The 14861-nt window shown below is 41.0% G+C and overlaps 1 protein-coding gene across 3 annotated transcripts in view; it reads left to right on the top strand.

Annotated features, from left to right (window-relative positions):
• The first annotated feature begins 31 nt into the window (after positions 1 to 31).
• ANLN (anillin, actin binding protein) overlaps positions 32 to 14861 on the top strand; it is a 35983-nt gene continuing 21153 nt past the window's right edge. Inside the window, exons 1-6 of one of the 3 annotated variants that reach the window (XM_083577658.1) lie at positions 32 to 300; positions 10414 to 10567; positions 11121 to 11387; positions 12099 to 12439; positions 13090 to 13294; positions 14665 to 14855. In XM_083577658.1, the coding sequence (XP_083433784.1) occupies positions 10462 to 10567; positions 11121 to 11387; positions 12099 to 12439; positions 13090 to 13294; positions 14665 to 14855 (1110 nt within the window). In that variant the 5' untranslated portion in view covers positions 32 to 300; positions 10414 to 10461. Of the gene's footprint in view, positions 301 to 4555; positions 4743 to 10413; positions 10568 to 11120; positions 11388 to 12098; positions 12440 to 13089; positions 13295 to 14664; positions 14856 to 14861 lie in introns of those variants that run through there. The other 2 variants (XM_083577657.1, XM_083577656.1) reach the window with 2 other exon arrangements.

Here is a 14861-nt window from a genome sequence, read left to right as displayed (position 1 = left end):
TGAAGCTTCTATGATGTCATATTGTGACTTCATCCTACCACATCCTTTCACTTGAGTCACAATAATTCTACTTTTTTTTTTAACTGCCAAATAGCCTTACTAAACCAACACTACTGAAAACACTGGCATGTGTTTAGCAAATAGATTCTAAGAGAAACAAACTAACACAGAAGAAATTAACCAAGCATGTCTTTGAATTCTCTCCCGTCTTCAGGAATTCTAAAACTGGCCAACGAAAACCCAGGCTATATTTAAAGTTTGAGATGTGAACCATTGTATTTAAAAAGGCAGTTGAAGAATGTAAGTAAAGAGAAGGATTGCAATCTCTTTTCTCCCTTGCCTTTTGCAGCGACACACAAGACAAACTTCTGATATAATTGCCACTTTCCCTGCTCTCTTACAGGGGCTCAGTACCTTTTGCAGAAGAACATGCAAAAGTTGAAAAAGATAGCTTTTCCCACCATATATTAATGGGCAAAGCTATGCCAACTTAAGTTTTCATACAACTGTTATGTTATGTTATCATTAGCGCATATAATTACTACAGTGCTTGTTTACAGATTTCTTTATGTATATGTGTACAAATATCAAAAATTCAGAGACACGTGAAACAAAGATGGAGTTTACCTTCCATGTTCATAAAGGATATTTATATCTGAATTGATTCAAATAATAGTAAATGTTCATTCTTACAATTTTATCATTTTGGCTCCAGTTCAGCTATGGTTACTTATTTTAAAATATGAAAAAGGATATTGTTTCAATGCCTTCTGGTGTAATCATGTCATTACTGCATTAATGGTTTTGAGTATAATGAAGAATCACGTTATGATGTAGCTATTTCATATTTTTTATTATTAATTGTGTTACACTCTGCAAAATTCGTACACTTTTTTTGGTGTATCTGCAAGGAAAGGAACCCACTAACATATCACCAAAGAGCACAGTACATAAAAAGTCAGCTCAAAATGTACACTCGTAAGGTTATGGGTCAGGAAAGAGGAACATATTTCAACTTTAGAGCAGCGTTAACTCTTGAATAATTTTCCAGGGGACACACACCAGTGGTGAATGGAGGAAGAAACAACGGGGGGGGGCAGAACTATGAATGTAAATACTGCATTACCTTTGTATAGTAGGGTAGTTTATACATACACTCACAATATTTCAGACCTTTCTCTTTGAAAGCTGGATACACTTTGAAAGCTAGGATTCTCTAAATGCCAGAGAGACTGTGTCATGCGACTTACAATATATCATGACCTGCATTTTACTCACCCTGGTTGCTGGGAGAATAGAGCCACGTCACAAGGCTTTTATGTAAACCTAGACAGTGTGCAGCTGATAGCTTTTCTCAGACTTGAAAGCGACATTGTAGAGCTATCCTTGCCCATTGTATATACATTAATTATTTCTGTCCTGATGGTCTCTTCGATCAGAATGCCTTTGCAAGCTTTTTTGGAGCTTCAAGCAGAACCCTGCAAACTAAGTATGACCATCACTTCCGAAAGAGACATGTGCATACTGCATATAAACATTGAGGTGATTGTCTTTCCATATGCGGAGGCACTCCTGCAATGATCAACACTTTCCCATACCTTTGATAGTTTATGGAACTTTATTTAAGCATTAAAATAATAACACACCTGTTTTTTAGTGGGAGCGAATGGCTCATGTTCACATATCAGTGTTCACACAGCCCATTAAAAAGTGTGTGTAAAGAATTAATAGACCATGTCTATTTGGAATCTTTTGCAAGACATTTTGAGAACCTCTTGGGGTTATAAAATAGCACACAGGCATTGTGAATAAATAATAAATAGGTTTACCCCTCTCCAAAAAGTACTGCGTTCAATAAAACTTTTTTTAAAAAAATCTTTCCCACTTTCTATATGCATGTTTGAGTGTGCGTACGAAACTGACAGCTTGAAATCCAGCCTTGCTGATTTTTTCCACTACTCTGACTTGAATGGGATGTGAGGAAATGTCCGTCATGAAGCAGACAATCAAGTGCACACTGCTCTCCCCCGGCTCTTGTTCTGTTATTTTATTAGCAGGGAGATGCCCCAGTAGTGGGAAGAGGGGGGACCTTGCTCCTGCCGCTTCACAGAAACAATTGTCCGCATTGTTTGCACATAGATGCTCTTCTTATGTTTCTTCCTTGTGGAACATGTTAATATGCACAACATGAAACATGACCTCTTCCAAAATGTATGCACTCCTGATCAAGTGATTGCCTTGATGCCTCCCACCTCCACCATCCCCAAGATTATATAAAGAATGCTTTCTGGCAGCTTCATATCCCTGAATGACTCTACTGCATTGGAGAGCCAAGGTCAAGTGGAGCCATTCAGACACTGAACTGATTGTGAGAGTAGACCGTTATAGAACTGAAAGGCACATTCCCATGATTAATCTGTGTGACCTACGCTGCCAAGGCTCTATGAATGCATATTTAAATATATAAATCATCATAATTTGATTAAAGGGGAGGAAAACAGATGTGCAATGCTGTCTTAGAAATGGCACTATGTTGTTTCTGGCCGAACCATGAATGCATGCCGAGTAAAGTCAGCAAAATATATTTTGTTGAATGACAAAGAATGAAAAGCAAAATTGTATACCTCAACAAGTAGTTTTTTGTTTCCCGCTGCACTAGCCTTTTATCTAATGAATGGTAAATCAACAGAGAATCAATACAACTGTACCTTGGTTTTCAAACAGCCTAGTTCTCGAATGTTTTGGCTCCCGAACGATTGAAACCCAGAAACTGTTTCGGTTTTCGACTGTTCTTTTGGAATGCGAACGTCCGACAGGGCTTTCGCGGCTTCCTGCAACCCGCACTTTGGTTTCGGACGCTTTGGAATTCGAACGGACTTCCGGAACGGATTCTGTTTTACTTCCAATGTACGACTGTACAGAGATCTTTGTAAAATGGCTATGGATCTCACGTACAATACTGTAGTGTAGAGAAAAGAAATATGTATTCTTGCCTCATTGCATGTTGAAAAGATAACGTGCGCTGGTGCAGAGCACATTTCTTTTGCCCTCAGCAAAACAGAGTCTAGCAGAAGTTAAGCCTCATTCAGACCTCTTTAAAAGGACGGCAGTGACCCCACCCACGGGTTAGGGCACGGAGGGCTCATTTTATAGCCTATCGTGAAATGCAGGGTTTCCACCACCAAACATTGCAGGGGGCAATTTGCAGGTGTTTGACGCCGCTTTCGAGTGAATCGGACAACATCAGGTTTGGGGCAAAACATTATTTCCAAGGGAAATAGCTGAGTAACATTGATCATAATACCTGGTCCCACAGCTAGCTATTCCTAGCAGAATACATTCCTTTTCTTGTACTTGTGTTATAGATATTTTTGTACCTGAAGAAAAAAACAGAAAATGACGGACACTGTTCATTTTTTAAAAATAATGCAAGAGATGGGAGGCGGGAATCTTTACCGCTTACCTTAGGAATCTGTTATGATAAGCAACTGTTTAATGTATTTTCATAAGGTTGATTGACCCTGGCATTTTTCTCTCCTTTCTTTTTTCTTTTTCTTTCTTTGTCTTATATTCAGATTTCTCTGATAGCTTCAAGCACAGAAATCGGAGGTATGGGGGGTTGCCCTGTCAGAGAAACCATGGAGGTTTCTGCAGTTACTATCTGTCTTGAAGGCCATAATTTGGACTATGGTTTCCTCAAGCATCACCTGCCCCATTTGCACCCAAAGGATCCTGGGAACTGCAGTTTGTTAAGGGTGCTGAGAGTCATTAGGTGGCGACTATTTCCCCTCACAGCGCTAGAGTTCCCAACAGGCAAAAATGGCCCTCTTTTAAACAGGCCTTTGACTGACTGACATGCAATGCCCTTTTAAAATGCGTCAGGGGGAATTATGGGGTTGTTCTTTCTATTTTGATGACTTATCTTGTGTTTTTATCTTGTGATTTTATGTGGTGGGTTTTTAAAAAAAAGAATTATTAAAGATTTATTAGTTTACAAAAACACGTGCCCTGTCTCTTTTTTCAAGTTGTGTTTTCTACAGATCAGTTTCATTTGTTGTGAGACATCAGTGTGCCATATGATTTTCTGTTGTGAACCGTCCCGAGGCCTGCAGGCACAGGGCGGTAGACAAATTTAAATGATGTGCGATTTAGTCCCAGGTAAACAGGTTTAGGCTTGGTCTGTGCCTCTCTCTCCTGGAAGGAAACGCGCTTCGTTAGAAAAACAACAACCTTAAATGTCAGTTTCTAAACCTAGACTTGCGAAGGTAGTGATAGAGCTTTCAAGGCCTTTTGAACTACGACTCCCATCAGCCCTGACCATTGGCCACGCTCACTGGGGCTGATGGGAGTTGGAGTCCAACAGCGCCAGGCCTGCAAAGAAGTCGTAAAAACAGCTTCGCCTGAATGGCTAACGCTCCCGTCCGTCATCCTCTTCACCCACCCACCCGCTCCCTTCAGGCGGCGCGCGCTGTTTTATTCGGGATAGCGGGGAGGCGGAAATGCGCATGCGTTCTCGGGGAAGTGCCCCTCCCTCCGCCCACCGCCCCTTAAGAGTTTTAACCTTAGGCGTATTTCGGGCAGGGCGGAGCCGGCGCATGCGCGGTGCGCGACCGGCTGTGGCAGGCGCTGAAATTCAAAATTGGAGGGCGGTTTGCCGCCGCGGAGGCTCAAAAGGGAGCGGCCGTTTCGGGAGCCAGACGCGGCGAGGGAGTTCGGTGGCGGAGATGGACCCCTTCACTGAGGTGAGCGGCGCCCGCTGAGGGAGCCCGGGGGGGGGGCGGGAAGGAAGCGGGGCGCCTCGTCGCCTCTCTCTGGGCGCCTCAGCCTTGCCGAGGGGTCTTGGAGAAGAGGGCAGGAGGCGGGCAAGGCATTCCTCTCGCTCCCGCTTGGCTTTAATTGGGCCCAGGTGGGGGGGGGTTGCTGTTAAGTCGCTTCGGGTTGCCCTGCGATCCTCCGATGGAGGGCGGAATAGAAAGTCAGTCCATCATCATCATCAAGTGATTGATTTAATAAACCAAATTAAATGTTGGAAAGCGGATTTGATCCTGAAGGGTGGTATAGAAATTATAGTAACATATAATATATACAGCGAGGAACAAATGTGGTAAATAATAATGAATGTAAGTGGACTTCGTCCTGGCGGCCCTTCCTCGGGCTGCGTCCCTACTCGAGAGTAATAGCATTGGAGTCGTGGCAGCACCTCTGAGTAAACCTAGCCAGCGAGGCTGCCTTTCTGGGCTTGCAAGCCCCCTTGCGCTCAGCTGGGTTTCTCTCTCCGCCCCTTAGTTAGACCTCTCCGCCCCCGGAATGTTTTATTTGTTTTAATGACAAATCTGTGTGCCTTTTGCCGTTCTTCCTGGCTTGGGGCGCGGGGGGCTTTTGGGACACGATGTATGTCTCCCTCGGTTAAAGACAAAGGAATGCTTTTGAAACGAATCCCAGTTGTAAAGCTGAAAGTCGGCGCTTAGTCAGTGATCTGGCTTAGGGTGTTTGAGGATCTGGTTACTCCTGGGGACCTGGAGCTCTTGGTTTGTTTGTTTGAATCCCTGACCGTATTCTTTGCTCCGGGTCCTAATACAAAAGCCAGCAAAGGAAAAGGGCAAAGCAACATAATTCAAATAGCTAACTCCAAGCTCGTTGATTTTCCACTTTCATTCTTTCCAAACTGCCTCTTTTCTCTTGTCGTGACTCAGAGGAGGGAAATGAGACTAATGGGTGTGGCATTTCCAAATAGCTGTTCTTTTGCGCTGGTCAGAATGACTGCAGGAATACAGAAGCAAACGATGGCACTCACTTTTTCCTGAATTATTCCAAGAGTTCACTTAAATGCTTCTAAAAGTAACTTAAACATTTGGGAAGTCGATGAGATTCTGGAACTATGTAATAAAGCACAGCACTGCCTATTTTTTAATGCTTATTTTTTAAAAAACAGTAATCTACTAGGTGTCATGTAAAAATACATTTCTGTATTTTTATGGTGATATATAAAAAAAAAACCTGTTGACCTTTAAACGTGTCACATTCAAATGTGGAATGAAATGATATTAGTGTCTGCATGCAGAGCATGAAAATTACTCTTTACCACTTAGAAGTGCCCAAAGTATACTAAGTGCTGAATAAATACTTAAAGGTAAGACTGTCTTTGTCCACAAGCTCTTAAACAGAAAGGAAGGTACTGGTGCATTATGTTGTCTTTAATTTGAAACGGATCTTTACAGTGCAATACTGTGTTTACTCTAAAACAAGTCCCATGGAGCTTTGTGGGATTTACTTCAAGAAAGTTGTGCATAGGATTGACAGATCTCTAAAATGTCAAAACCTTTGAAACTTGCACAAATTCCTTGTGCTCTTTACTACTTCAAAGCTGCAGTCATTCTGAAAGTAAGGCCAACAGAACACAGCACAACTTAACTCTGAGTAAATATGTGGAACACTCTCAAGGTGCCCTCGGCAGCTCGGTGCTAACTGAATTTATATTATATTTTAGCGGTCTTTCAGCTTACACAATGAGGGGTGTGTCAGAATCGACGGTTATCTTCTTGCTTCTGATGCTGCATTCAAACATTCAGTTTTTCTCCTTAATTGGAAGTGAAGGACTTGATGAGACTAGTTCTGAAGAGATCCCGTTTTCAAGTTCTGTTTATTAAACAACTTCAGTGTGCTATGTGCTGGAAATCTTCCAGCTGATCCACACCCTTCTTAGAGATGCAGTTGTACTTCTTTTTGAGTTCAGAGCAATCAAACCTGATTTGAATTGTTGATTTAAAATCGTTTGCAGTATTGGATGCTGTGCTAATCTTTAAAGCATCTGGAACTTGAAAAGGATATTTCACTAGTTTTACAACTTCATCTTTTTTTTTAATAACCATGCCAGTCTTCTGCCAAAAGTCCTCCTTCCAGTACAATGGAAAAGGCAGATTGCTTTGACAGGCAAGCTTTTATTAAAACTTATTGCCTCAAGGAAACCTTATGCTTTTCCCTGTGGAGTTCTCTGATGTGAAGGAAAACAACTCCAAACACATGGAAAAAGTATCTTGATTTCTGCATGCACCATGTCTTTCTTTACACTTTTTTATTAATGTAGAGAAGTAAAGCAGAACACTTTACACATTTGTAAGCGCTACATTTTTGAACACATTTTGGAATAAGAACTAAATATTGTTTTTAATTAGCAGTAAACTATTAAAGTCAAATTCAAGAACTGGCTTACGGAGATGGGACTACTGCATTAGAAGATAGAAAAGTGCATTTTTAATTTTTGAATTGATAATAGTTGGGTTTCATATTCTTCTTGCTTCCTTTGCCTTGGGCATCATCATAATCTACACTGAAGTCCAGTATTGCTTCTCTCTACTTGGACCTGAATTCTCATCGCTTGGTTTGCATATTGTATTAAACTCTTAATATTGCAGTGTCAGCAGTTTTCAAATGAAAGCTTTTGACCTTGAATTTTTTCAAGCTCTGCTCCGGATGCCCAGTAACTCATAATATATGTTCCTCCTTGAAATATGGCAATACAGTGGTATCTCGGGTTACATACGCTTCAGGTTACACACTCCGCTAACCCAGAAATAGTGCTTCAGGTTAAGAACTTTGCTTCAGGATAAGTACAGAAATCGGGCTCTGGCTGCGCAGCAGCAGCAGGAGGCCCCATTAGCTAAAGTGGTGCTTCAGGTTAAGAACAGTTTCAGGTTAAGAACGGACCTCCAGAACGAATTAAGTACTTAACCCGAGGTACCACCGTAATGGCCTTTTTTCATATGGATTTGGTAAGGATTGTAAAGCAGTCTGCACACTGTGACTTTAATTCATGCTTGAATATATAGTACAGTTGATGCATTCCACTTGTTTATAGGTCTCATTTAGAGTTTGTTAATAATGCACATTTGTGGATAGTTCCCATGATGGCTATTCTCTACAGCTGGAGGCAGTAATGCTTCGGAATACCAGTTGCTGGAAACTGCAGGAGGGGAGAGTGTTCTTTTATTTGAATCCTGCTTGCAAGTTTCACACAGGTGTCTCGCACTGCGAGAACAGGATGCTGGACAAGATGGGCCATTGGCCTGATCCAGCAGGCTCCTATGTTATTGCATATCTCTACAGTTCTCCAGATTAGCTGAGAATCAGTATGGGTACATGGCAAAGATATATCCTTTATGCCGCTTCTCTTCTGCCCTATGTCCCAATTCAGCAGCAGGATGAGTGTGTTCAGGGGTGGAGGTGCTGGTGATAGAAAAGAGTTGGAGAAAGTTGTGCCCTTGCACGTATCACCATGGACAAACTTTGAATGGAAGGGAAGCAAAAAGGGAGCATTTCTGCATCATAATCTGTCTTCACTTCTACGCAGTGGTGAAGCTGCATGCACTGGCACCGAGGAAGGAGAGCAAATGGGGCATGGCATGCTGCCTGCGGGGGTGTGGCGCCCGGGGTGTTGGGGGGGTGTGGGGGTGGCCGTGAAGGTACCCCACTCCCCGATGGTGCCAGGGGTGTGGCGCTCCCCCCGTTCCTCCGCCAGTGGTGCTACACTCAACATGTTGGCCTACTTCTACATGAAGTGGCTAGTCACTTACACCAAATAATGCCACGGGTTCTAGCCTGCTGATTTTGGATATTCAGATACCAGCAGTTGGGCTCCACAAGCCACAGAGACCTCCTGTGTTTTGTTATCATTATTAGTCAGCCAGGGGCACATATTAATGCACTCAGTATACCCCAAACAGGAAAATGGGGGCTCTTTCAATAACTGCACCTAGCTTCTGGGACTTCTGAGGAAATAAAGAAAAGAGCATTTTTGAGTGCTACTTTTATTTATGTAGGTTTCAAGTGATTCTGATTGATAATTGAATTGTTTTGACAACTTTCCTGAGGATAGGGTTGCTGAAGGACTAGAAAGCTGCAATTTTGTTCTAAAGATTTATACCACGTATTTCAATCAAACCATCTTCAAAACGGCTTACAAGCAACAGCTTACAAACAAACCCTCCCATCTCCCAAAATGCATACTGTAGCAGCCCTTAGCTGATGGATAGGTCCAGATCATGCTTCCCTCCAGCTCTGCAGTCCCAGGGGAACCGGCAGTTGGAACTGTCTTTTCTTGCAGGAAAGCAGATGCTTCTTAATTGGTTGGTGGGTGGGCCAGGTTGGTTTTCTCCTTGCTGTGATGTTCTTCCTGGGACACTAGTCCCCTAGTTGGTGGCAGAGGCCAGAGTGTCCCTTTGCTTCAGCTCTGCCGTTCCGGGCCAGTTTTATAGAGCTAAAAATTCCTAATAAATGACATTTGATGTGTAATGACTAAAATACTTGGAAGTAATAGGCTGATGGAACCAAATGGAATGTGACTGGCAGGCTTCCCAGCTTTAAATTGCTATTGTTTAGCTATTGAATTGCTACATATTTGCTATTTAATCTCACATCTGGATAGTCTTGAACATGCAAGTAGACCAGCATTAAATAGTTAGAGCCACTATTTTTACATTCCTAGTAATTTGAGAAAAAACCCTTGCCTACAAGCAAGGGTTTTTTGTCTTGCTTTCCTGAACTGGAAAATTCCTTCATTTTGCAAATACTTCCCCCTGCTGGTTGTACTTGTTCTGTATTTAAATCTTTCTGATCCAATCTTCTACCAGATTTTGGATAACGTGCAGGACACGCTCATTAAAAACAATAATACAGTAATACCTCGGTATAAATATGCTTCAGGATAAGTATTTTCGAGTTGCGCTCCGCGGCGACCCGGAAGTAACGGAGCACGTTATTTCCGGGTTTCGCCACTCGTGCATGTCCAGACGGTCAAAATGACGTCACACGCATGCGTGGAAGCAGCAACTCGCGCAGTCACGTCTTACGTTCTATTCAGGATGTGAGCGGGGCTCTGGAACGGATCCCGTTCGCATCCCGAGGTACCACTGTATTCTAAAATGATATACAACTTAAAATAATAAGCTTGGTTTAAGAGCATGTGATTTGCCTTCGTCCATCCACACAGATTTTTTTGTGAATAAGAGCCACCTGCAACGGTGTCACTCAAAAAACTAGGTGTCACAGTTCCCGCTAGTTGCACTCCTTATGACTTGCAATTCAAGTTCAGACAAACATTTTTATATCTCTTGTGTAGTTGGAACATTTGTGGCAAGCACTAGACATTACTTTATTGCAGGTTCTCCTCTCCAAAACTTTCTGTAGTCTCTGTCCTGCTAGTGAACACAACTAAGGCACTCCAGTTGGTTTATGCACTGAGACTGCCTATCTCCTCCTTGGACAAAAAAACATAACTTTTGTTTGTAGGAAGCTGCAGAAATTAACATGCTACTTGTTGACATCCCACTTTCATCAAGGAACTGGTTGTATTAACAACCTGAAAGCAGTGCAGTCCCATTATCAACTTACCCATAATTATCTTTGTGTAATATTTAGAAACTTCTAGAGCGAACCCGTGCAAGGAGGGAAAATTTGCAGAAGAAGATGGCTGGGCGGCCCACAGCAGGAGTGCGGCCTACAACACAAACAAAAAGGAGCAGAGAACCTTTGTCAGAAGCTGGTAACCAACCGCTTCAGCCTAGCGAAGAAGGTATTTTTCACTTGCATGAGATCGTGTGTGATTATACTCAGTGTACAGGGTTTTGTGTGGGCAAACTTGTAAAGTTACTTGCTCAGTTGTCTTGCTTCTCACTTAGTAGCTAAATGACATTGATATCTAGTAATGATAAACATTATGAAGTAATATCAAAGTGCATTTTAGTTAATTATGGGGCTGCATTCTGGAACTAAAGTGTAACAAATACCATGTAGATTAATGCTGAACTATATCAGGCATTTTATAAACAAAACTGTCACATGTTTATTTCATTTGTATCATAGTATTTATATATTACTTAATACAGTATTCAGAATTTCTAAGCAGTGCTCAGACAATTTGACTCATTAAATCATTTTTAAAGCAAGGTAAAGGAGGAGGACACAGTAATAACTGGAAATTGTCTAAGGAGGGGAATAAAAGGAGGGTGAACTTGTTTTCTTGTCTGATAATTTTAAATTTCTTCTTAACTGACTGTTGTATTTACTACCATTGTAGCTTTAGCCTAAAAGCCAACCCACCTGATCCGCTTTCTCCCCCAAAACAGCTACAGCAAAGGCGAGTACAAAGCCATCACCATCCAAAAGACGTTGTTCGGACAATGTGGATGTTCCACTTTCTAATTCAGAGAATAGGTATCCAATTAACTCTTCTTCAATGGACCATGCTGCTTCTGAAATGGCTCCTACTTCTCAGATTATTGCCCCGTCCACTGAGATTGAAGAGCAGGATGCGAAATCTGAGCAAACTCCTGTTGCTTCAGTTAAAACACGCATGCAAAAGCTGGCTGAACAACGACGCTGCTGGGACAACGGTATGTCTCTATTGTGCATGATATGTATAGCTTAAAAAAATCTGCAAAGACATAAGCAAGGGAAAGTTCAGTATGTCTTCATGCCATTGTGGTGTTTAAAAAGAGATACCTAATTGCAGGCATCCATACATCTAAATTTCATATGTGTAAAATGTTTTCCTTGGGTGGGGGAAGAAGTTGTTTTCTGGTTCAAGCTAGTTTGGCTTGCCTGCCCATAAGTAGCTATACTAGTCACATACCATGAATCGGTGACTTGAAAGGAAAAGGAGCTGTCATTCCCAACTCATAAAAAAAATTTCTGATCGCCTCAAGGTGATTCTTACTTGATGCAGACAACTGTGAAAGTTTATCCCATACTTTTAGCACTGGTTAATCCTTGGTCGTTACACAAACTTGCACTATGTCTATTGTATTCAGTTTCATGGGATCCTCTGGTACATAGGTCAAATATGAAGTGTAAGTTCTCTCATGGTTCAACATTTTTGTCTCCCTTGTTGGGAGGGCAAGAAAAACAAAGTAGCCTTTCTCCCCTGTGGGTTCTTGTAATATTCCACAAGTGATGGCTATAGATATGTTTAGAAGTAGTTGGGCAAGCTGGCTTGCTTCAGAACATTTTTTATCTCATTTGGTATTTTTTTTAGTAAGAATTGCTTTAATAGTCGTGTGTCATATAGTTCCATAACTCTACTTCTCTGTATTCTTAATTTTCAGATGTGTCTGAAAGTTCTTGTATTTCTCCTATTGAATCAAACAAATGTGTCATTTCCCCACCCAAGCAACTTCCCCTTACAACTGATACCCCAATAGGTCGAAGAGGCCGTTTAGCTAACCTTGCTGCTACAATTGGCTCCTGGGAAAATGACCTAAGTCATCCATCTGCAAGGCAAAACAATACACAAGAACAGCCTGGTACGACTTGTTTATCCAAATTGTCCACTACTAGTGGAGCATCTGCTAGAATCAATAGCGACAGTGTGAAGCAGGATGCTGCATCCTGTTTGCAAAGGGCTGTTGAGCCATCTGTGAATAAGTCGGCAAACTCTGAGATATTGGTAAGTGATCATATTTAATCTGATGTTTATTTCTATCATACAGTGGAGAGACTGACAATATGAAGATGTAGCCTTGCAACCCTTCCTAGAGAATTGGCCCCATTGAAAACAGTTTAGGAGCTGGCATATTTAAGATGGTGCTATAAAAGTGGCAGTTTCAGGAAAGGAAATACGAGTTTGTAGAGTGCAATCCTTAACAGACATCAAAATGTAGCAAAATCCTAATCTGAGTCAGGCTTTGGGGAATTTGTGAACAATTGTAACATGTTTAAAAGATAAACTAGGCTGAAAAGTCTAGTGTCAATTATAAAATCATATCTAAGCATACTTTGCCAGGTAGTTACTTATTGAGATCCTCTTGTAAATGGCAAGTATTAAGGAATGCACATAAAGATATTAGAGAGACGATGTAAAGTTCTGATCCCTGTTGCAAATGGCTGTTTTAGCTGTGTTAGTGAAAACAGCAGTGGAGGAGATGGAAGCATTTGTTTAGCTATCCTAGTAGAATAATTTAGAGCAGCAACTCCACAATTGCTAGTGCTGCATCTGGGAAATCCATTAGCAACATTAAAAAATTAGGTGGATAATAATCTTTGCTGTCTTTCTGAGCTGAGAGTGACAACTAACTGTTCTCTCTAATCCCCTTTCAGGGAACTAATAATTCCATAGCAAAATCTTCAGGAACAACTAGCAACCATTCCAAGGAGACTGAGGTACCAAAACGACTGCTGCAGGAAAAGGCCAACCTTAAACCACCATTGAAATCTGCATTATCTCAGCCACTTTCTGCCAAAGAGGAGCGACTCAAGGGAGCACATGTACAATTTGATTCTAAGGATAAACCAGCCACACCAGGTGAAGGGTTGCACCATTATTTAAAGCAGCATATGCTGTAGAGATTTTAACCAGAATTTTGTATAGAAAATGATTTCTGCAATTAGCTGACGTAAGTGATATGGCCATGTTGGAGTGAAATTTGAATGGTTTAAGCATACCTGGAATATACTGTGTGCAAAGTTTTAGCTAAGTCATGAGAAAAAATATATATTAATGTTTTTTGTAATTTCACGCTTAAAATGTTTATAAGTTGTATTAAAGAACTGCAAAAATGAGCTTTAAATAAACAGATTCTCTGCATATATGGTATTTGGTAGTGAGTAAAGTTTCGTGTAGTTCTACACATGAATTGATGGCAACTTAAGAGATGACTTGTTGAAATCTACTCAAATGTATTGGTACCATGTAGCCTCCATGCTACTGTGTCAGACCCCTTAATTTTTCTACCTCCACCTATTCTGATCTAGTGCATGTTTATTTAGAAGCAATTCCTGGTGTGTTGATTTGAACATACTTTGGGGTAATGCCTTTTGATTTGGGATTGCTTAAATTCTTTTATTTTACTGTGCTGGAAGACCTCTTTTTCATAAGAATTAAGACTTATTTAAAAGGTTCCAATTTTTTATTGGAGACGAAGAATAATTATCTGAGCATTATTCAAAACTAGTTTCACACAGTTACATCAGCCTGTGCAATTAGGTTTCTTCCAAGATAAAAGAGTGTCTAGATTCTGCATGGTGGTATTTGATATTGGGCTGCAGCTTTTAAGAAAATTTTATGCATTTCCAGATGATAAAAGTTTTAAAAATGTTAAGCAGCTTAGTATTTTCTACAATAAATCTGCTTTCTCACTTGGTTATGGATGTCTGGCCTTCTGATCTAAATTGGATGAAACTAACTCTTGTTGAACCATGGGTGACAGGTTGAAAGCACTTCTGTTAACGCTTTGGAAAGCTCATCTGTTAGGGATTCTAGAGACCTAGATTGAGAAGTTGTGTACCTTACCTCAGTTGCAAAATTAGGGTCTTTTGTATTAAAAGTTTTTGGAATGGATAGAAAGGGCTGTAGACAACCCTAGTCCCACTCAGAGTAGACCCATTAAAAATAATGGACATGATAAACTTCAGACCATTAATTTCAATGGGGTTATGAGTGCAACTTAGTTGGATACCGCTGCAGAATGATGCTTATGTGAATAATTATAGCTTTTTGAGAAGTACTTATGCTTAACTGCCCCAATTCTCATCAGAACATGTTCAGATATGGAATCTAGTATAGTTGTATAACTGTGTGTATGAAGAAGAAAAGAATAATGCTGCACTTCAGTGTTACTTCTAAATAATGAAGAACCTAACTTGTTGATGAAAAAAAATCCATTGTTCTTCTAGGAGGATCAGGGATTAAGCCTTTTCTGGAACGTTTTGGAGAGCATTGCCAGGAGCGTAGTACACAAAGTCCTGTTATCACTGGAGGACACAGGACTCCCATTATCACTCCAAATACAAAGACAATCCAAGAAAGACTCCTCAGACAAAATGAAGTATCCTCTACTGCTAGTTTAGCACAGCAGCTCAAACAGGTATGA

Source organism: Podarcis filfolensis, assembly GCF_964270895.1.
Source record: "Podarcis filfolensis genome assembly, chromosome: 12".
Lineage (NCBI taxonomy): Eukaryota > Metazoa > Chordata > Lepidosauria > Squamata > Lacertidae > Podarcis > Podarcis filfolensis.
Note: the sequence above shows the minus strand (reverse complement) of the source record. Positions and strands in the feature narration are given on the sequence as shown.